At 44.4% G+C, this 22,681-nt stretch overlaps 1 protein-coding gene across 2 annotated transcripts in view; it reads left to right on the top strand.

The window, feature by feature from the left end:
• Window positions 1-22,681, top strand: part of LOC146785536 (unconventional myosin-VIIb-like) — a 961,158-nt gene that overhangs the window by 502,755 nt on the left and 435,722 nt on the right. For both annotated transcript variants that reach the window (XM_085634664.1, XM_085634663.1), the window contains exons 21-23: window positions 10,826-11,044; window positions 15,661-15,828; window positions 16,404-16,613. In XM_085634664.1, coding sequence (XP_085490790.1) covers window positions 10,826-11,044; window positions 15,661-15,828; window positions 16,404-16,613 — 597 coding nt within the window. The remainder of the gene's footprint in view (window positions 1-10,825; window positions 11,045-15,660; window positions 15,829-16,403; window positions 16,614-22,681) is intronic.

The raw sequence follows: 22,681 nt of genomic DNA, 5'->3' as shown, positions 1-22,681 counted from the left end.
AAATTAGCATAAACTCATTACTATCCGTGAATAACATATGCAATAAATCAACATGAATTCATCAATCCACTAGGTCACTCATATAGAGGAAATCAGCATGAAATCATTAATATCTGTGAACAACTTATGCAGTAAATCAACAGGAATTCATTAATCCACTAGCACTTCAACCCGTTCTACTAGTGACACGATAACTGGGGTTCTTATCCCCTTGTAACAGGAGCGATCTGGTATGGCTTTCAGTCACCACAGGGGAAAGGGGGGTTCCTTATGGCACATTGGCGCTGTCTTAAGGGTTCTTTCCCCACCTCATACGCTCGATGTGATAAGGCCAGGGATGTCCCACTTCTCCCGGCGTCTCCTCGGCACCCTCGGCCCAGTCTTAGTCTTTCCCGGGGAGGGGCGGATGAGGGGCTGCCTCCGGTGAGACTCGAGACTTCACGGCAGCCCTTCCTCGCTGTTGGGATCTCCGCCCCCCTCCCCGGGGATGTTACCTGTTCTCTTCGGCCCTCCGGGGCCCTTGCGCAGGTCTCTACGATGACAGGGAAGTCCCAGAGCCGCTTCACCCCCGCCGGAGCAGTGCCGCTCGCGGGGAGTGCTTACGGCGCCCTGTGGAGGCTGGACGTGGGCGGGGGCGAGGCCTGAGACGCGGCCGGCCCTCTCGTCACGTGATAGAGGGGGAGTCTCCTGGGAACGGCTGCGATCGTCAGGGGATAACACCGATGATTCTCCTCAGCTGACGCGGGGCCCTCGAGCAGGGCGGCCGGCCCTCCTGACAGTGGCAGTCACCTAGGGCAGCAGCGGTGAGTCTGGGGCACAGTATTACGTCTTGGCTCTCGTGCTGCAGGACTCGGGCAGCGGCGGTGTATCGGGGCACTTAGCGCTTCACAGCCACAATGCTTTAAGGGGATGTCGGTGCTCCAAAGAGTTAGTTCGTCAGGGCTCAGCGCCTCAGGGAGGTGACGGCGCTCTTCAGAGTTAGCGCTTCAAGTGTCAGCGCCTCAGGGGGATAACGGCGCTCCACAGGTATAGCGCTTCAGGAGGCTTCTGGCATAGCGCTTCAGGAGGTTTCTTATATCGCGCTTCAGGAGGTTTCTGGCATAGCGCTTCAGGAGGTTTCTGGCATAGCGCTTCAGGAGGTTTCTTATATCGCGCTTCAGGAGGTTTCTGGCATAGCGCTTCAGGAGGTTTCTTATATAGCGCTTCAGGAGGGGGGGGGGGGTGTGGAGTTGGAGGCTGCTGCCAGTTAGGCCTTACTGGATGGTCCCCTGGGGATTCCCTCACACTGGGCCAGGTCAGTGGGTTTGGTCAGGATTCCTCACACAACTTAAAGGGCAAGGCCTAGACCTAGTCACCCCTAGTGGTATAGGTGCCCCCTCCCCCTTCTGCCTAAAACTCCAGCACAGGGTCCCCCCAGGTCAGTGGTACCTCATCAACTGACTAGAAAGTTTCCCGCCCTTTCTATTTATACTCCCAGGTCAGGTGACCTCTCTCTATTCTGGAAGGTTCCAGGGGCTTCTACATTCTAGGGATAGTCAGGGGAACCAGGCTAGTGATGTCACAATACCTAAGGGTTCTAGACAGCTCCTGGCAACTAGGGCGCTACTTGAAAGACCGCTCCGCAGTAGCAGGGGTCTGTGGCAGCCATCTTAGTGGTAGAGAGCACCTGCACCTTAGCATTGACCAGCAATGGTAAGGTGCCCGAAGACCTAGAGCCAACCAAAAAGAGGGTGGAAAAAAATGAGGCAAGGGCGAAAAAAAAAACAGGGAAGATCACCATAGGGCGGACAGGTCTAACAGGTGGGCACCCAGGAGAAGAAGTTAAAAGGGGACTGTGTCATTGTACACTTTTCGAACACTAATGTTTTGCCTGTTCTCCTTAGAAACTTTTTTCCCCCACAAAGGAGATCATATGAAATAGTGCCTTTAACATCTGATTATTTATATAATAAACGTCAATTTAAAAACACAAGCTTAGCCAGGGTAAACGGTTCCATAGTACAGTCTAGTGTCCCAACCACTGCCAACTCATCTTGTGCTAATACGTTACCACTTTCCAATAGATTAGAAGCACTTTCCAATCTAGAAGAGTGCGACTGACTAGGGAATAATCTTTTACCCTTAACACAAATCCCAATCAAACACATGAAAGAAAATGCTAATGCCAGTGGATCTTGTTTTAACTTATTTAGTTCAACCCATTTGTCAACTTATTGTGCATTGCCTAATTTTAATGAACCAGACTTAAGGGAGGAAACCATAAACGCAGCCAATGTGGAGACGCCTCATACTGAATCTCAAATCACCATAGCCCCCTGCTCAGACCTTAAAATCAGGATTTTATCTTGGAATATTGCTGGTATAAATTCAAAGATAGACATTCCAGAGTGGTCCAAGTTTATATCAGAACATGATGTTGTATTATTCCAGGAGACCTGGTCGCTTGTGCCTACATTGTTCCCAGGGTTCTCGGTTTATAATGTAGTAGCAACTAAGGGGAAAAGGGGTAGAGCTTACGGTGGGCTCTCCATATGGGTCGCGACTTATCTAGATTGCACTATTTCTGAATTGGATTTCTTCTCATTGGATCTTCAAGGTCTGGTCCTTTCTTTTAAACCTAATTTTAAATTAATTTTTATAAACTTTTACTCACGTCCAACAAGCCTATCTCAAGATTCTCCGATTTTTGATTTACTATCTACTTGTATACTAGATTTACCTAAACATGACCGATTAATAATTGCGGGTGATTTTAATTGTCAATACGAACCGCTTGTTGATCTCCCATATATATTAGATAACGAGGAAGATAACTGTAATCTTATACCGGATCCCCAAATCCAGAAGGTAAAGGAATGGACTCCATTAGTTATGCAAATTAATGCATTTGTCTTTATGCATTCATTGAGGGCCTGTAATGGCCGTTTAAAATCAGACCAGCCAGGGAAACCTAACTTTAAAAGGGATAATTATTCTTCCCTAATAGATTATATTTTGGTGGAGGTATCTTTTTGGAACAGCATTGTTGATTTTTCTGTCATCTCTCGATTTGACAGCGACCACGATGCGTTGTTGCTTGAGTTATTAATCCCTGTCCCTCAAGTATCTTCTACTACTGGCCCTACGGCTGACCAGAACCTTCTTCTGGACAACAATAAAAGAAGAATTAGATGGGATTCAGTTAAATGCACTCCGGATAAAATGCTAGAACTTTATGGGCTGATCCTCCCAGCGCTTCTTGAAACTGAAAGGTTATTCACCCCGCTTCCAAGCGTTTGGGACCTACAAGCGGTAGAATCTACTTACTTGCACCTTACTTTGGCTCTCAAAACCTTTTTTAATCCTTCCACAAGTAAATCCAGGCCAAAACATTTTTCTAATTCGTGGTATACCAAAGCATGTAGGCAAACTAAAACTGTTCTCATTAATGCAATTAAAACAAAAAACAAGGCTATATTGAAGTCCTCTAGGAAGCTCTATAATGAGACCATTAAAAAGGCAAAAAAAAAATGGGAATTTGAAAAATGGGAGGCCCTTAAAACTGCTCTTTCCAATAAGGATATGAGGGGATTTTGGAAAATTATCTCCAATACAGGTAACAAGGACGAACGATCCCCGATTCTCCCGAACATTGCAGCATCTGCTTGGGAAGCTCATTTTAAGTCTCTGTACTCTACTGGAGATGACTTGATTGCTGTGGAGGGCCCCCTTCCGTTAGTCCAATTTGAATCTATTAACGAAATAACGGCTTCAGAAGTGGAGGGTGCTATCAAAACTCTTTCCACCTCCAAAGCACCTGGCCTTGATAAAATCCCTGGGGACCTATATAAAGAAGAACCCTCAATACGGGTCCCATATTTATGGACCCTATTTAATGCCATCATGAAAGGTATGAGTATCCCAGACACATGGCTAGGAGCCGAAATATTTCCCATATTTAAAAAAGGATCACCATTGCTTCCTGTAAATTATAGGCCAATTAGCCTAATAGATGTTGCACAAAAGTTGTTTGCCAGAATACTACTCAATCGTCTGCATTTATGGATGGAAGAGATGAATATCCTGAGTGATTTACAGGCAGGATTTAGGAAAAGGGTGTCAACTGTTGATCAACTTCTAAGGCTGCAATTACTATTCTGGAAGACAGTATCAGTGGAGGGTGGCAGCCTCTATCTGATATTTGTCGACCTGAAAGCAGCATTTGATATGGTTCCAAGGGCTAAACTCTGGGCAGTATTACATGAGATGGGAGTCCCCTTGGACCTATTAGCCATGATCATTAGACTGCATACTGGCAATTATGCGCAGGTCAGATATGGTAAGGCAGGCCAACTAACTGCGCGCTTCCCAGTCGACAGAGGAGTGAGGCAGGGATGCGTACTAGCCCCTACCCTGTTCTGTCTTTATGTTAATGCTCTGGTAACCCATATTAACAAGACGGACCGTGGTGACTCCCCTAGACTCAATGGTAGAAAGGTTCCAGTCATGCTTTTTGCAGATGACACCCTTCTGCTATCTAAATCCCCGATGGGCGTTCAACGTGTTTTAGATAGTTTTTTAGTATTTTGTATTGACCACGGGCTCGAAATAAACATTTCGAAAACTAAATACATGGTTTTTAATCCAGCTAATACTACCCGACCTAATCCCACACTCAATGGAATAACTCTAGAAAAGGTCTCATTATTTGAATACCTAGGAATTACACTCTCAGAGTCTTTTTCCTGGGCTCCCCAACTAGACAAAGCAGCTATGCGGCTTGCCCAATTATCTGGTGCGATACTAAGAATTTCTAAACACACCACACATAGGGCCCCTGGCCCTGTGGCAGAAATTTATAAAGTGCAAGTAAGAAATGCAGCTCTATATGGGGCAGAGTTGTGGGGCCATTCCCAGCTGAAAAGTCTTTCGGAGAATAAGTTTATTAGACTTTTATTGGGCCTACCACAAAGCACCCCTTTAATACCACTACGTCTTGATCTGGCAATTCGACCAATAGATGAAGAAGCGGGCCTACGTCCCTTAACATATTGGCGAAGAGTTTGGCTTACAGATGAGCTAGGATCTTACTGTCGTGACCTTAGCTCAATAATTGCACTTAGCACTTCTAAGAAGTTTCCCTGGCTTGATTACATCAAGGAAACGTGCTTCAGGATTGGTTTGCCTGAACTTTGGACTAATCCTGGGGCATTTTCTTTGATGCTTCCTCGTGCAAAACTGGTCCAGGCATATAGGCAGTATAGGCTAAGTATATTACAACGAAATGAAACTCTTGGCAGTCTTTCAAGACAGTTTTTATCAAATAAAGATCAGTATACCTTTGAGCCGTTCCTGAATGAATTGCACCCACCTCTGGCAAGGAAACTATACATTCAATTTAGGTTGGGCACTTTACCACTTAGGGACTTTACTAAGAACTGGTCCAAACGAGTAGAAACAATTTGCCCAGCCTGTGGAAGGTCGACTGAGACATTAATCCACGTATTGTTCCTCTGCGTTGCATATAGAGCCTCCAGGAAATATTGGCTCATCCCTCTATGTAGGAGTTTAGGATTTACAAGATGTACTGAAGCCTATCGCATTTTAGCCAGTGATACAAGTACTGTTGTAGTGTTTGCTGTTTCACGTTTTTTACATGCAATGTGGATTAAGCGTCTTAGTTTTAAATAATCTTACGCTGCTATGTATATTTTGCCCCGGTCTATTTTAAAATCAATTTTTTAATGTTTCTATCAGTGTCTAAATGTGTTTCTTAAATGTATTTTATGCAACTTTTATGATCTTCTGATCGAAATAAAGTTTACAAATGGAATGGCTATGCTTTGATGCTTGTCCTGAATCCGTGCTGACGTCTTAGCTGGTGCTGTGTCTCGATGAGCTTGTTTCTGAGGGAGTGTTCCAGCTCCATGACAGCTCAGCCTTTCTGAGAGCGTGTTCCAGCTCCATGAGAGGGAGTGTTCCAGCTCCATGACAGCTCAGCCTTTCTGAGGGAGTGTTCCAGCTCCATGACATCTCAGCCTTTCTGAGGGAGTGTTCCAGCTCCATGAGCGGGAGTGTTCCAGTTCCATGACAGGACAGCCTTTATGAGTGAGTGTTCCAGCTCCTTGACAGCCTAGCCTTTATGAGTGAGTGTTCCAGCTCCATGACAGCTCAGCCTTTCTAAGGGAGTGTTCCAGCTCCATGACATCTCAGCCTTTATTAGGGAGTGTTCCAGCTCCATGAGAGGGAGTGTTCCAGCTCCATGACAGCAAAGCCTTTCTGAGGAAGTGTTCCAGCTCCATGACATCTCAGCCTTTATTAGGGAGTCTTCCAGCTCCATGAGAGGGAGTGTTCCAGCTCCATGACAGCACAGCCTTTATGAGTGAGTGTTCCAGCTCCTTGACAGCCTAGCCTTTATGAGTGAGTGTTCCAGCTCCATGACAGCTCAGCCTTTCTGAGGGAGTGTTCCAGCTCCATGAGAGGGAGTGTTCCAGTTCCATGACAGCTCAGCATTTATTAGGGAATGTTCCAGCTCCATGACAGCTCAGCCTTTTTGAGTGAGTATTCCAGCTCAATGACAGCTCAGCCATTATGAGTGAGTGTTCCAGCACCATGACAGTACAGCCTTTATGAGTGAGTGTTCCAGTTCCTTGACAGCCCAGCCTTTATGAGTGAGTGTTCCAGCTCCATGACAGCCCAGCCTTTATGAGTGAGTGTTCCAGCTCCTTGACAGCCCAGCGTTTATGAGTGAGTGTTCCAGCTCCATGACAGCCCAGCCTTTATGAGTGAGTGTTCCAGCTCCATGACAGCACAGCCTTTATGAGGGAGTGTTCCAGCTCCATGACAGCCAGCCTTTATGAGGGAGTGTTCCAGCTCCATGACAGCCCAGCCTTTATGAGGGTGTGTTCCAGCTCCATGACAGCACAGCCTTTATGAGGGAGTGTTCCAGCTCCATGACAGCCCAGCCTTTGAGGGAGTGTTCCAGGTCCATGACAGCCCAGCCTTTATGAGGGAGTGTTCCAGCTCCATGAGAGGGAGTGTTCCAGCTCCATGACAGCTCAGCCTTTCTGAGGGAGTGTTCCAGCTCCATGACATCTCAGCCTTTATTAGGGAGTGTTCCAGCTCCATGAGAGGGAGTGTTCCAGCTCCATGACAGCACAGCCTTTCTGAGGGAGTGTTCCAGCTCCATGAGAGGGAGTGTTCCAGTTCCATGACAGCACAGCCTTTATGAGTGAGTGTTCCAGCTCCTTGACAGCCTAGCCTTTATGAGTGAGTGTTCCAGCTCCATGACAGCTCAGCCTTTCTAAGGGAGTGTTCCAGCTCCATGACATCTCAGCCTTTATTAGGGAGTGTTCCAGCTCCATGAGAGGGAGTGTTCCAGCTCCATGACAGCACAGCCTTTCTGAGGAAGTGTTCCAGCTCCATGACATCTCAGCCTTTATTAGGGAGTCTTCCAGCTCCATGAGAGGGAGTGTTCCAGCTCCATGACAGCACAGCCTTTATGAGTGAGTGTTTCAGCTCCTTGACAGTCTAGCCTTTATGAGTGAGTGTTCCAGCTCCATGACAGCTCAGCCTTTCTGAGGGAGTGTTCCAGCTCCATGAGAGGGAGTGTTCCAGTTCCATGACAGCTCAGCCTTTATTAGGGAATGTTCCAGCTCCATGACAGCTCAGCCTTTTTGAGTGAGTATTCCAGCTCAATGACAGCTCAGCCATTATGAGTGAGTGTTCCAGCACCATGATAGTACAGCCTTTATGAGTGAGTGTTCCAGTTCCTTGACAGCCCAGCCTTTATGAGTGAGTGTTCCAGCTCCATGACAGCCCAGCCTTTATGAGTGAGTGTTCCAGCTCCTTGACAGCCCAGCGTTTATGAGTGAGTGTTCCAGCTCCATGACAGCCCAGCCTTTATGAGTGAGTGTTCCAGCTCCATGACAGCACAGCCTTTATGAGGGAGTGTTCCAGCTCCATGACAGCCAGCCTTTATGAGGGAGTGTTCCAGCTCCATGACAGCCCAGCCTTTATGAGGGTGTGTTCCAGCTCCATGACAGCCCAGCCTTTATGAGGGAGTGTTCCAGCTCCATGACAGCCCAGCCTTTATGAGGGAGTGTTCCAGGTCCATGACAGCCCAGCCATTATGAGGGAGTGTTCCAGCCTAGGTCAGCCTTTCTGAGAGCGTGTTCCAGCTCCATGAGAGGGAGTGTTCCAGCTCCATGACAGCTCAGCCTTTCTGAGGGAGTGTTCCAGCTCCATGACATCTCAGCCTTTATTAGGGAGTGTTCCAGCTCCATGACAGCACAGCCTTTCTGAGGGAGTGTTCCAGCTCCATGACAGCTCAGCCTTTCTGAGGGAGTGTTCCAGCTCCATCAGAGGGAGTGTTCCAGCTCCATAACATCACAGCCTTTATGAGTGAGTGTTCCAGCTCCTTGACAGCCTAGCCTTTATGAGGGAGTGTTCCAGCTCCATGACAGCTCAGCCTTTCTGAGGGAGTGTTCCAGCTCCATGAGAGGGAGTGTTCCAGCTCCATGACAGCGCAGCCTTTCTGAGGAAGTGTTCCAGCTCCATGACATCTCAGCCTTTATTAGGGAGTGTTCCAGCTCCAGGAGAGGGAGTGTTCCAGCTCCATGACAGCACAGCCTTTATGAGTGAGTGTTCCAGCTCCTTGACAGCCTAGCCTTTATGAGTGAGTGTTCCAGCTCCATGACAGCTCAGCCTTTCTGAGGGAGTGTTCCAGCTCCATGAGAGGGAGTGTTCCAGTTCCATGACAGCTCAGCCTTTATTAGGGAGTGTTCCAGCTCCATGACAGCTCAGCCTTTTTGAGTGAGTATTCCAGCTCAATGACAGCTCAGCCATTATGAGTGAGTGTTCCAGCACCATGACAGTACAGCCTATATGAGTTAGTGTTCCAGTTTCTTGACAGCCCAGCCTTCATGAGTGAGTGTTCCAGCTCCATGACAGCCCAGCCTTTATGTGTGAGTGTTCCAGCTCCATGACAGCCCAGCCTTTATGAGTGAGTGTTCCAGCTCCATGACAGCCCAGTCTTTATGAGTGAGTGTTCCAGCTCCATGACAGCCCAGTCTTTATGAGTGAGTGTTCCAGCTCCTTGACAGCCCAGCGTTTATGAGGGAGTGTTCCAGCTCCATGACAGCCCAGCCTTTATGAGTGAGTGTTCCAGCTCCTTGACTGCCCAGCCTTTATGAGTGAGTGTTCCAGCTCCATGACAGCCCAGCCTTTATGAGTGAGTGTTCCAGCTCCATGACAGCCCAGCCTTTATGAGTGAGTGTTCCAGCTCCTTGACAGCCCAGCGTTTATGAGGGAGTGTTCCAGCTCCATGACAGCCCAGCCTTTATTAGTGTGTGTTCCAGATCCATGACAGCACAACCTTTATGAGGGAGTGTTCCAGCTCCATGACAGCCCAGCCTTTATGAGGGAGTGTTCCAGCTCCATGACAGCACAGCCTTTATGAGGGAGTGTTCCAGCTCCATGACAGCCCAGCCTTTATGAGGGAGTGTTCCAGCTCCATGGCAGCCCAGCCTTTATGAGGGAGTGTTCCAGCTCCATGACAGCCCAGCCTTTATGAGGGAGTGTTCCAGCTCCATGGCAGCCCAGCCTTTATGAGGGAGTGTTCCAGGTCCATGACAGCCCAGCCTTTATGAGGGAGTGTTCCAGCTCCATGACAGCCCAGCCTTTATGAGGGAGTGTTCCAGCTCCATGACAGCACAGCCTTTTCTGCAACTTTTTGGAGGCATGCGGAGACAAGAAACCAAGAATTTGAGCAGCAAAGTACCCGAAAGTGTATAAGAAGCGAACCTGTAGAGATTCAGTGAAGTGACACGCCCTTGTAATATCATCTTTCGAAATTATTTTGGCGAGTAGGGCCATTAATGTTTCTCGCCTGCCCCCCCCCCCCCCCCGCTCCAGCCCTTCATATTCTAGAATGTCAAGTATGAATCTAACTTTCCATCCTCTGTCCAGTGTTACCCCACCGCCCTCAGTGAGGCAGCTCGACTGTGCACGAGGATCTGAGGCTCTTTTCCACTTCAAGACTTCTCACCCTACTGTCCATGTCCCCATGCTGGCCGGGCTGCCGCTGCACTTTGGAAGAGAGTTCTGTGCACAACCTTTGTCTGAAATACTGCTCGGCCGCGCGCCACTGAATGATAAAGTGCTGTATCCGACGGCAAGGTTTAAGAAAGTGCCAGGCCCACTTCAAGTGTCCCAGAGACTGCCGAGCCTTCTTTATTGTGTGAGACATCAGTAGATTCTCCACCACAGTGAAAGTGCTGCACTCAGCTCCGGTCTCTAGCACCCTCTTGAGCCCATGCTAGTGTGAAAGAGTTGGTTGCAGTTTGCACGCCTTCCAGATTCTAAGGAACCGTTTGTCCGAGTGTGGGAGATGAGCCGAATGTTGACAGGAGGCTGAGAGCCTGCCTGACTGCCCACTGGCATCTAGGCGCCTGATAGTCTCAGAGGCAGCTAGAGCGTGAGACCTGAAAGAGAAGGGCTCCAGGGGCTGGCACTGACAGACGTATTACCTGATATTCACATTTGCAAATCCATTCACCGTCCCTATGCTTTGTTATTATAGACTGTTAGACCCCAAACGGCAGTATATCAGAGACTGCTATACACTCTACCATGATCTTTGATACTAGAGTGCTCTGAGCAGTTTTTGACATGACAGAGACCTACCAGAGTGAGAAGCGATGTGAACTGTGTAAGCTGCATTTGCTGTGGATCCGTTTTATTGCGCCTTTCTCTTTCCATGTAATCTATTTTAGTCATCTTTGCGTTCATTTACTATGTGCAAATGTCACAACTCCCTTGCCTTTACTGTTTGATTTTGTTGCAGATCAGACGTGGCTTTGAGCGCCTGCAGGCCCTGGTGCGGAGCCGTCCCACGGCGAGGCAGTACGAGGACACCCGAGCCCGCGTCATCCAGTTCCAGGCCCTGTGCCGAGGGCACTTAGCTCGCCAGAGGGTGGCGCAGCAGAGGAAGGCCATCTGTGTCCTCCAGGCCTACGCCAGGGGCATGCTAGCTCGGAAGATGTACAGGAAGATGATGAGAAACGTACGTATGACCTGTGTAGTGTGCTTTCCTTGTGCCGTGTATCAACAGGTGCAGTGTATGTGGTAAAACAGGGACGCAGAACTGTGCTAATGAGAAATATTCATGCCTTACAAAACACAGGGAAAAAATAGAGAGGGATGGATGAGACAGTTATCCCACGTACTATTTGGATGTTATTTACTGTTTTGTGCACTTCTTGTAAACCTGGTTTCCCAACACATGCGCACATTTCCTCTTACTCTCGGTTCTACCCCTCACAGACTCTACTTCACGGTCACTGAAAGTGTGTGAGATGGCCTGGGTTCACTCCTAAGTCACTAAAAAGGCACAGTGTAAGCGCAAGCTGGGTAAATCCTGTAGTCGCAGTGTGGGCGTAAGATTCTGCTGAGGCTTCAGTGATTGTAAGGGAGAGACTAAGATTGTCCCTTAGTTACTCAGAGTGTAGGAGGTGCAGTTGTTAATCATACTCTAATTTTAATTTTGCACAGATGTTTCTTTTTTCTATAAACCTATCAGGGAGTCTGTGCTGGTTACAAGTGAACCTCATATTGCATACTAAAAACTGTCTCGGAACTGGCTCAAAAAAGCTTAAACCCAAATGATGTCTTTTTCTGTGATTTCTGTTCCCACATCCTATTACTGGCTCCGTGAGGTTCCCGGAGTTTAAATTCTGCTCTTTCTCCGCCATTTGAAGAGTTTCCAGTTATATTAAAGTTGGTCTGCAAGATGTTTTAAAGTGCATGGCTGTAGTAGCAGGGCATCTGAGGAAATAATATGTTTCCTGTGTTTCAATTACTTGGTGGCTTGCACGTGAGAATACAAATCCAGAGTATCCATTCTTTAAGAGAACTCTATAAAAACACAAAAGCCCGGGTTCGACACCGTCAAAGTGTACAGAGTCGTTCTTAGTGGAGAGGGAGGTTAGGCAGGGCTGTGTCCTGGCACCCTTTCTATTTACATTGTATACAAATGGGTTGGAACAAGCCATGTTGAAAGGGTACCGGGACTTACCACAAATGCAGAAACACCCAATATCCGCCCTACTCTACGTGGATGACTCTGTAATCATGGCGCAGACACCACTGGGCTTACAGCGTTCAATAGACAGCTACAATGAGTTTATGAAGGATCTAGGTCTAAGAATAAACATTTCTAAAACTTTCATAATGGGCTGTGGGGCTGGTATAACAAAGCAGAAGGACCTTCATAGAGAATAAAAAAAGTGGAGTTCACAACCACCTATCCTTATCTAGGCATTTTAATTGACAATAAGAAACCATGGCATCAAGCGATCAAAGCAAGGAAATTGCTCTTTATGAGAACAACAGTGGCCCTAGTGAATTTTTCACACAAATTAGGTAAACGACCCCCAGTAGAGAGGCTTCAAATCTACCAAGATAACTGTGTCAGTACAGCGACCTATGGGGCAGGGGTATGGGGATACTGCAATGTAGATGACATTCAGAAAGTGGAAAATGCCTTCTTAAGATATTTACTGGCAGTTCCACAAGGCACCTCAACGTACATATGCCACAATGAGCTAGGGATACCTTGCATTGCTGATATAATAAAAATCCAACCGGTACTACTATGGCACCGGATTTGGACGTCCCCAAAAACAATTTTTAATCAAATCTTATTAAGTGACAGCCTCAAGCTAGAAAAAGTACTAAAGATTGGGTGGCTTAAATATATAAAAGATTTTCTGACGGATATTAGCCTACCTGAGTTCTATAAAAACCCCACATCGATTGGGTCAATCCCAAGAAAAACTTTTAAAAAGCTATGCATGACCCATATGGAGGAGATTAGATTAGCCTCCGAGGCACAAAAGCCCACGGTGCAAAGAAATAAAATGATGCGGTCAACGTTCAGTCTCCAATCATACTTAACTTACACATCAAGTGGGTACAATAGATTTGTACTAACCCGCCTTAGATTGGACATATTCCATCGCCTGGTAAGCTTTCCGACAATGAATGACTGGGCAAACATGCTTCCCAGTTGGCCTTGCGATGCAGTTTCACCCCAAACATCTATGCATGTTTTATTGTTCGGTAAATTCTACAAAGAACATAGGAAAAAGTGGATTTTACCTATTTTGAAATTATGGGGGTTGAGACCATGCCGCCCAGTTTACCTTGCTTTGCAGTATATGAACTCAGATTGTGTTATGAGAAATATTGCACAATTTTTTAAAAGCTCTATTAGACATAGAAAGCATCTTTGAATAATGTCCTATATAAGAGTGTATTCTTAGGCCTATTCATAATAACATTTTTTTGGGATGTAACAACTTTGTTTTAATCTTGTAAATTGTTTTATCAATTTTAGTCTATAATTGCGATGAATTAGAATAATCAATTATATTGGTGCTTAAAATCAACTGTTCTATGACTATCGAATACGTTTTAAAGGCTGTTATAAATTGTGCTTCTATGGTTTTTAATGTGTCAAATGAAAACCGAATAAAGCTGATTTAAAGTAAAGAGTATCCATTCAGAAAAAAACACTCTTGCAAACAACTCTCTGCTTCCTTCGCTACGCATCTCACTGATTTCTGAAGGGAAACATCATCTACTACTATGTTTTTGCCACGCAGTGCCTTTACCACGCAGCCTGTGCCAGCCATGCCTATTTTTAGGGTTAGGGTGGGTAGGAGTGTAGGGTGGTAAGTTTATTTTTAGGGTTAACAGGTGGGTAAGGGCATAGGCTGGTGAGAGAATTTATATGGTTTGGTGTGAGTAGGGTTATAGGGTGGTAAGAATATTTTTAGGGATTAGGGGTTGACAAGGGTATTAGATGGATAGGGTGTTTTTAAGGTGGGTAGGAGTGTAGGGCAGTAAGGGTATTTTATAGTTTAGGGGTGGGTAGGGGCATGAGGTAGTAAGATATTTTTTAGGGTTCAGGGGTGGGTTGGGTTATTGGGTGGTAAGGTAATTTTTTGGGTTTAGGAGTGGGCAAAGGTAGTAGGTTGCCAGGGTGTTTTTAGGGTGGGTAGGGGTATAGGGTGGTGAGGGTATTTTTAGAGTTTAGGAGTGGGTAAGGGTATTGGGTTGCAAGGGTGTTTTAGGGTTTAGGGTCGGTAGGGGTATAGGGTGGTAAGGGTATTTTTAGGGTTTAGGGGTAGGTAGGGGAATATATATACATAGAGAGAGATAGTAAAGGCATGATTTGTAAAAGAACCACATGGTAAAGGCATGCTTGGTAAAGGCATGCATTGTAAGGTTGTACAACCATTTCTGAACAATCTCTATGGGATTTGGGAACAACATTATTTATTATGCCTTCAGTAGATACTTTGTCTGTTCATCAAAGATTATGCTGTGAGGGTGAAGACAGCCCGCTCCATGGTGGACAGTATTGGGTCTTGCACCTTCTTCATCCTTTGTGCCAAGTTATTGTGAGACCCTCGCAAGAGTGCTTTGACCCTGGGTGTTAGGCAACAAGGAGCCGGGGGGGGGGGGAAGTTGGCATTACTCATAAAATAAAGCAACATATAAACTGGTGGCACAAAATGACCAGTCCAATGAAGGGAGTCAAGTGCAGGAATTGAGAGAATTTGGCATCGTTGAACTGTAGAAACAGTGATGGTCCAAGCATTTCGGCCCCTGGTTGAAAAGATATTGCATGTAAATAGGTTGGAGGTCTGAGCAACGCTCCTCGCTCTGAAAATAATGACATGTACAGAGTGATTTATTAAAAGAAATGCACTGAAAGAAATATTACTCCAGACTGATGGAGAGTACATGATTGTCGTTCCTGTTACACCCTAACAGTAAAGAGGTCTTCACAAACTGCACTTTTGTAGTAACTAACACTTTGAGTAAGTTTACTACTTTCTGGTAGTCACAAACTGCAATTTTGTAATAAACTACACTTTTGGAGTATGTCCCTACGTGCATTATTTGCTATGGGAGGGTGCTGCAGTACCAGTGATTGGCCATGTTTAGTGCTAGCCTTACTACAAAAGTGTAAGTTATTACAAAAGTGCAGTTTGTTTAGTAAATGTACTGAAAAGTGTAAACTTACTCAGAAGTTTAGTTACCTGTGTGAATGAGGCCATGTATTAAACCCACACAGTATGAGAATGACCACTGATCCAACTCGAACCCATTAGAATCAGACAAATTATCTTGTGGAAGAGAGATTCAATTCCTCATTAGTCTGAGACCAAGTAAGATTATGAAGTGCAAGAAGTATTGACAATGGGCTCCTATCAGTACCACCAGCATCCAATAGGCCCCTTTGACGCAAAGCAAACGCACAGGTGCTGTTTTAGAGTCTTCATATAAATGGTTCCTGAAGCAGTATCACATAGGTCGTATTAAAAACAGTGTATAGTTGGGAATGAGTCTAAAATAATGACCCATTGCAGCTTACATCCTGGAGGAGGCCTGCAAAAACCAATACAGAGTTTATTAAAACACCCAAAGAGGTGGCAATGTCTTATGGTTACGTTCACACATTGTATTATGTACGTCAACTCATCCAAAATAACATATGCAAAAGTGGCACCATGCCTGTTGGTATTTCAAAAAAATTCTTACAGGGTTAGATTTTAGTGTTTCCTGAAGGACAATTAAAAGATATATATATATATTTTCAATTCCCAGGAACGCCTGGCATTGCTGGAGAGAGAATCAGCGGAGAGGGAGAGGAGAAAGAAAGAAGCAGTTTTAAGGCAACAGGAAAATGATGATTTGGACCTGGTGGAAAAAGCCTTTGGGTTTTTACCGGCTGTCATTGGCGGCCAGGAGGGGCACGCACCAGCCGCGTTCAAGGTGAACCAAAATAGAGCGTAATAAATGCAGGCAGTGTGATGAACCTTTGTGAGGAGTGTGTTGGATATCCGTAACAGTGTGATGGTTGTATGTTAGGGCTGTGATAAATATCTCTAGTCAATGTCTTTTAGAGGTCAGATAAGATTGTGGTGTGTGAGGCGTGTGATCATATCTTTAAAAAGCTTGATGTGTGTATGTGATCTGTGCTAAAAGAGGAGTCGCATTTCACTTCAAGCAGTGAAATGGATGTCAACTAGAGGTACAACATAGGTCGTGGGAAGTTTAATAGATATCTAGAGAGAGTACCACGTCTTGTGGAGTGCGATGGGTAGGTGAGAGAAGTTCGATTGAGATGTCTCTGAAAAGTGATTTTTGCGCATGGCCATTTTGTGATTGAAGAAAATGATGGAATTGATGTTTGGAAGAGGAGTGACTTCTGCAGAGTTAAGTTTATGAAGTCAGAATGTGAGATTTTTGTTGATAGTATTATGATTGCAATCAGTGAGTGTAACGTAACGCAGAGTGTAACATGATTTTTTATGTGCAAACACCTCTGAGACTTTCTTTCTGTTTAGGATTTGGAGATGGCGCCTCAGCGTCTGAATGAGATTGACCTCGATTCTGTGCCAATGACACTTGAACCGGAAGAGGATGTAGATGACCTAGCAGAGTGCACATTTCCAAAGTTTGCAGCTACATATTTCCAGGGATCCGCCACTCATATGCACATTCAAAGCCACCTACGCAAGCCACTGCTGTACCATGATGAGCAGAGTGACTTTCTGGTATGAATTTTTTGTTTGTTGCTCTTTTATAGTACAGAAACTAATACTTATTGAATGCATCTAGTGCTCTGACAGCCCTTGTTTGCACACAATTGGGCCTACGTTAAGCCGTGCAAACATTGTGATTTTTATTATTGAACAAATGCAGTACATTACATGACATTTACCAAGAAGCGGGCACAAATTGAACCAATATTTCAACAATTTTAATGAAGGAAACTACCTTTAAATCATATCAAGCTTAAAAAACCTATTTCTGTCCAATATTACTCCACAGACGTCCATGTGTACAAGGCCTGATTAGCAACCATATTCAGATGTAGATTATATTGTTAACTTGGAAAATTAATTATTACTCAGGCTTGCATTTTGGTCTTATATAATTCTCACAAAACACACCCTGTGACAAAAGTTTTAATACTTGGTAAGGCAGCCACTTGTGAGCGGATATGCCAGATGTAATTGATACACTGGTGCATCAACAAAAAAGTTACATCTCCTTGCCTTTCTATCATGTTTGATCTAACTGTACATGTCACAACCAACTCTCACTGTTAGAAATTGGGTTTCTGGTTTGCAGTGGAATGCACCCTGTCCAAGTAGGAACCACAATCCTAGTTAGGGTGAGTAAGATACACACTAAAAGTTAACCTGTGTCCACCCTCTTGTAGCATGGCACAGAGCAGTCAGTAAAGTATTTGTGCAACACATAGAAACACAATGAAAACACCACAAAAAAACTCCACATCTGGTTAGAAAAATAGATATGATGTTTATAAATAAAACAAGACCCAAATGACAAAAATCCATTAAGTAGAAGTCAGGATATTAATTTTTAAAGATTAAATAGCACTTAAAAGCAATCAGCGCCTATGGGGGTTATCTCGTCGCTCTGGACTGAGGCAAAGTGAAGAGTTCACGCTGACTGCTATGGCGCGCCGGCCAGATACAGGAGTCGCACAGGCCCACTGATCAAAGTACCTTGATCCTCGTCACAAAAGCGAGATACAAGGCGCAGCTGAGTGATGCATCGGTGATGAGACCGCAGTTGAGGTGATGCATTGATTTTCTTCATTCAGTGGCGGCGATGCAGCGGATCCGATGCGTCAGTTCTTTAAGGCGTTTCGCTGGTTCCGAGTGCGATGCACCGATTGTTCTTCCATAACAGGGTCCATGCTCCAGTTCTGCTGCACGCATATTGGAGATGCATTATTTTCACCGGAGCAAGTTCCTTGGTCCACTTCCAATTGGCCAGGCACAGGAGCAGGTGATGAAACTTTAGTATCCCTGAGACTCAAGCAACAGGAGGCAAGCCAACCAGCCCTGCAGACCACTCTGGGTTCAAGGCAGATTTCAGCTCTCCCTCATCAGGGTCAGAGCGCAACAGGCAGCAGGGCAGCATAGTAGAAAAGCAGTTCTGCCAGAGCAGCAGTCCAGCAGAGTGACAGTCCTTGTAGCAGTGCAGCAGTAATTGTGACAGAGTCTTTACCGTTCCCGAAGTGTCGGGTTTGGTGGGGTATAAGACCCAGTACTTGTAGCCAGTTGTGTCTTTGAAGAGGGGGTGACTTCAGAGAAGGGTCTTTGAAGTGTACAGAAGCCCTTCCTTTCCAGCCCTAGCTTTGGACTCACTACAGGGGGTAATCAACCGTTTGTGTGGGGACAGGACATTGCCTATTCAGGTGTAAGTGTCAGCTCCTTCATCCCATCCTGCCCAGAATGAGCCATCAGGATGCAGATGGGCACTCAGACACAACTAACCTTCTTCTGCGTATGGCTGTCTATAGGGAATGTACAATTTCAAGCTTTCCCAATGTTAACATGTGAGAGGAGTAGGCCTCACAGTAGTGAACAATGAATTTAAGTGTTTTTCTCTACTAGGACATGCAAAACATACAAGTACATGTCCCACCTTTTAGCTACACAGCACTCTGCCCTGTGCGCTACCTAGGGCATACCTTAAGATTGACTTATGCGTAATAACAAGGGAGTTTAAGGCTTTTAAATGCCAAATCGTAGTGGCAGTCAAACTGCACACACCGGCTATGCAGTGGCAGGCCTGAGACCGGTTTAAAGGGCTACTTGTATGGGCCGCACAATCAGTGCTGGAGGACCACAAGTAGCATTTAATTACAGGCCTTGAGCACAGGTGGTGCACTCTACTAGGGACGTACAGAGAAATTAAATATCACAACTGTGGATATACCAAATGTAAACATATTTAGGGGAGAAGCACATGCACTTTAGCATTCTTCAGCAGTGATAAAGTGCTCAGAGTCCACAGGCTAACAAAAGACATAGCAAAAAGAGGAGGTAAGCAGGCAAAAAGTTTTGGGGAAGATCACCCTAAGGCTGACAGCTCTAACACTCACATACACTCTTACAAAATACACACTATGGGCAGCCGCGGCTCATGCAGGTAAGAGCGTTGTGGCGGTGGGCCTGGTGGGGGGATTTCGAGGACGACGATGTGGAAAAAATTAATTATTTATTTACTTTTCCCTCATCACCGTCCATCAAAATCCTCCCCACCGGGCCCCACCACCCCATCGCTCATACATGCACAGGCCATGGCTGACTACGGGCCCTATTCACAAAGGGAAATTTACTCATGTAAATTTGCTCACTTGTACAATACTACTGCAACTCAGAATGACTTTACACTTTTTGTTCAGCATTCCTGGGTGTAAAGTTAATCGTAGGTGAAGACTTACTTATCGCCATGCCCTGGTGGAGCCTCCTGGAACAGGATTTATGAGTGTAAAGTTACTACTCATAATTTTCCACATGTAGGCAGATGTCTCCGCTACCATGGGAGGTGATCTCCCTATGGTAAATTATAGGATAATGTATTCAAGTTTAATAAACTTAAAAAAATACAGTTGTTTTATTATAAAATATTAACATGCCAGTTTTATATATTTCTTTTAAACATATAATTAATACAATAAACTGTTGCAGCACATTAACTTAATTGTGTATTACATAATTATTTTAAACATATTTATTTAAAAATAATATCCCTAAAGATAAAGAATACATTTTAAAAAGATGTCAACATTTAAAAAATTTGTATTATGTATTAAAATTATTAAAAGTTACGTTTAGTGTTTAAGTACTAATAATTATTTACCAAACATTTTGAAGTGTATTATCCATTTTAGTATTGAAATAATTTTTGTTATTGACATGTTTAATAATATAGTTATCAATTATATAAATATTTTTCAAATTTACTTAAACGCGAACTCGGAATGCGGAATTTGTATCAGAAGCGTACTCGCTCTCGTGTTCTGGAATTGGCATTGTATTGGATGTTTTTACCGTAATTGGCTAAACACCGGTATCACCAGGTGTCTGGAATTGGTTTTGTGCACCAACCTACTCGCACTGGAAACTGACCCTTATTTGGGATAATACCATTTTCTTACTGCAAGGGTTTGCTTCAAATAATTTTGGGTGAATCTTTGGACATTATAATCTTGATACTTCATGACCAGCTGGGTCGGAAGTAGAACCGGCAGAGAGGACTGTGAAATTTTGGGATCACAAGAGCCCGACAGCCCTAAAGAAGACGTGGGCTCCACCCCTATTGGCGAAACACATGTTGGCTGGGTGTTGTGGATTAAAGCAAAAAGAAAAAATATATGAAGCACTCTCTTGATTTTTTTATACTTGTCAAAAGTTTCACATTTGATTTGTGCGTGTGCAGAGGAAAGGAATTGTTCTGGACTAACCTTTAGGTTAAATCATTTGAGGGTATTGGGTGTTTTCCCTCACCTCTAGCCCCGCTGGAATATATGACCACTTCATACTGACGCTAACTCCATAGGTGCCAAATCTCCTAACTAAGGACACCCCAATAGTACATGATTACTACAATTTATATACGAATTTTAAAATTTGAAATTATTTTATTTCTTTAAACATTATTTGCTATAGAGTATTATTTAAAGTCCCCACCTTCTTTATTTTCTATGAGAGTATATTGCATTACCTATGAGTGGCCATGTGTGGTACTGAACATGCTCCAAAGCTGGGTTGGAGTACAGTTACAACTGTTTTGGGACCCTTGTAGCAGAACTAACTTTAGAAGGAAGGACAGTTTGTAAATAGCAATGGTTTTACTTGTGTGAGTTGTGTTTTTTTTTTTTGCATGTCCCTTCCTCTACTCCTCCGTACACCTCCTTGAACCCTGTCACTAAGTTGTAAATAGTCCTCTTTTTCTAGCCCCTCCACTGTTCCTCCTAATTTTCTACTAAAATGTAGGCTAAATTATGCTGAGAACTTTGCACTTGTGGTGGAGATCTCCGCATAGAAAAGATAGGAGAGGAGGGGTGACGGTCTGTGAATTCCATTTTGTAGTATGTGAATAGTACTGCTATAGTGCTAATAAACGTGCTACAAAAAGCAGTTTGTGAATAGTCCCATTAGCTGGCTAAACCCCAGGCAAACCAGAAAAGTGGCCTTGATTTTCATCTGCGTTCAGTATTTAAAGGTTTCAATTTGTGATATAGTTTCTTATACTGGTAAGAATCGGTGCGTTGTTCTCTAAAACCATGCTCATGAACAAAAAGTGTAATTACTGTAATTCAGTCTCAGTGCCACTATTATACGTACCAGCATAACACCAGATTCATTCAAAGACGTTTGTGAAAGGTCATAATATATTTGCTGATTGAGACACGAAATACACTTTTAACAGCAAATGACAGCATTATATAACAGGGTCTATCGGGATCGGGAAAGAGTGAAATGGTACAGGCACCCACTTGTTGGAGGAATGGGAGAGGTATCAGGATTGGAGACGGGACAGAGAAAAGGGGCATTGATCAGCTTTACCCAAAGTAGGAGCTCTGCAAAGTGTACAATATGTCAGCACAGTATTGAGTTTAGCTACTGCATTGTGCTACAAAACCTATATTAAAATACATTTTGTACTGTGATTTAAATATTCGGAGTATCCTATCAGGTATAGTAATACATATCAAGCGCTTTACAAAATGATACTTTTATTTTAAAGTGAAATATGTTTCCAATGCCTTCCAGAAATTCCACAGGCAAATTCCTGTTCACGATCTGCTTTTCACTTCAGTAGTCAATATTTCAATATTAATATTGTTAGACCAGGCATCATTGGCATAGTTTTTCCCTTATCTTTTTGCCTTCAACCCTCCTGTTTTGCTGACATCGTTTTTGCTGTCTTTAGTTCTCTGTGCACTTTACCACTGCTAACCAGTGCTAAAGTCCTTGTGCTCTTTCCTTAAAACATGATACAATTGGCATATACTCAATTGGCATATTTAATTTACTAGTAAGTCCCTAGTAATGTGGCACTATGTGTACCCAGGGCCTGTAAATTAAATGCTACTAGTGGCCCTGCAGCATCGATTGTGCTAACCACTTAAGAAGCCCTTTAAACATGTCTCAGGGCTGTCATTACAGCCTGTTTGTGCAGTTTTATACTGCAATTTTAGACCTGGCTGAAGAAACATTTTTGGCAAACCCAAACCTTTTTAAATACATACAAGTCACTCCTAGGGCACGCCTTGGACAGCCCAGGGGGTAGGGAGCAATGTATTTAAAAAGTTGAACATGTATGTTTAAGTTTTACATGTCCTGGCAGTGAAAAGCTCTTAAATTCATTTTTCACCACTGCAAGGCGCACCCTCTCCCAATGAAAAACATTGGAGTTACCATATTACATTTATTAGGCTGTAACTTCTAAATGGGAACGGGTAATCAGTTCATGTTTGGTGTCTTTGGAATAGCAATGAAAAATCCTCTCTTGTGGTAAGGTCAGATTTTAAATTACAATTTTGAAATTGCCACATTTAGAAATTTGGCATTTTCCTGCCTTAGCCATTACTGAATGCAGCCTGTTTCTGGGTCACATGACTGAGTGTAGCTGACAATTGGGCTTTGTGTATTCCTCCTAGACAGCCACACAAATAGAAAGCTTATGTGTACCTGGGTTAGCATTCACTAGCAGGATGTGAGGGTGGAGCTGGGCACAGCCCTACTTAAACTTGAATAGGCTGTGTCCTGTCTCCCACACAGGGCTGAATACC

This window comes from Triturus cristatus, chromosome 11 (assembly GCF_964204655.1).
Source record: "Triturus cristatus chromosome 11, aTriCri1.1, whole genome shotgun sequence".
Classification (NCBI taxonomy): domain Eukaryota; kingdom Metazoa; phylum Chordata; class Amphibia; order Caudata; family Salamandridae; genus Triturus; species Triturus cristatus.
Note: the sequence above shows the minus strand (reverse complement) of the source record. Positions and strands in the feature narration are given on the sequence as shown.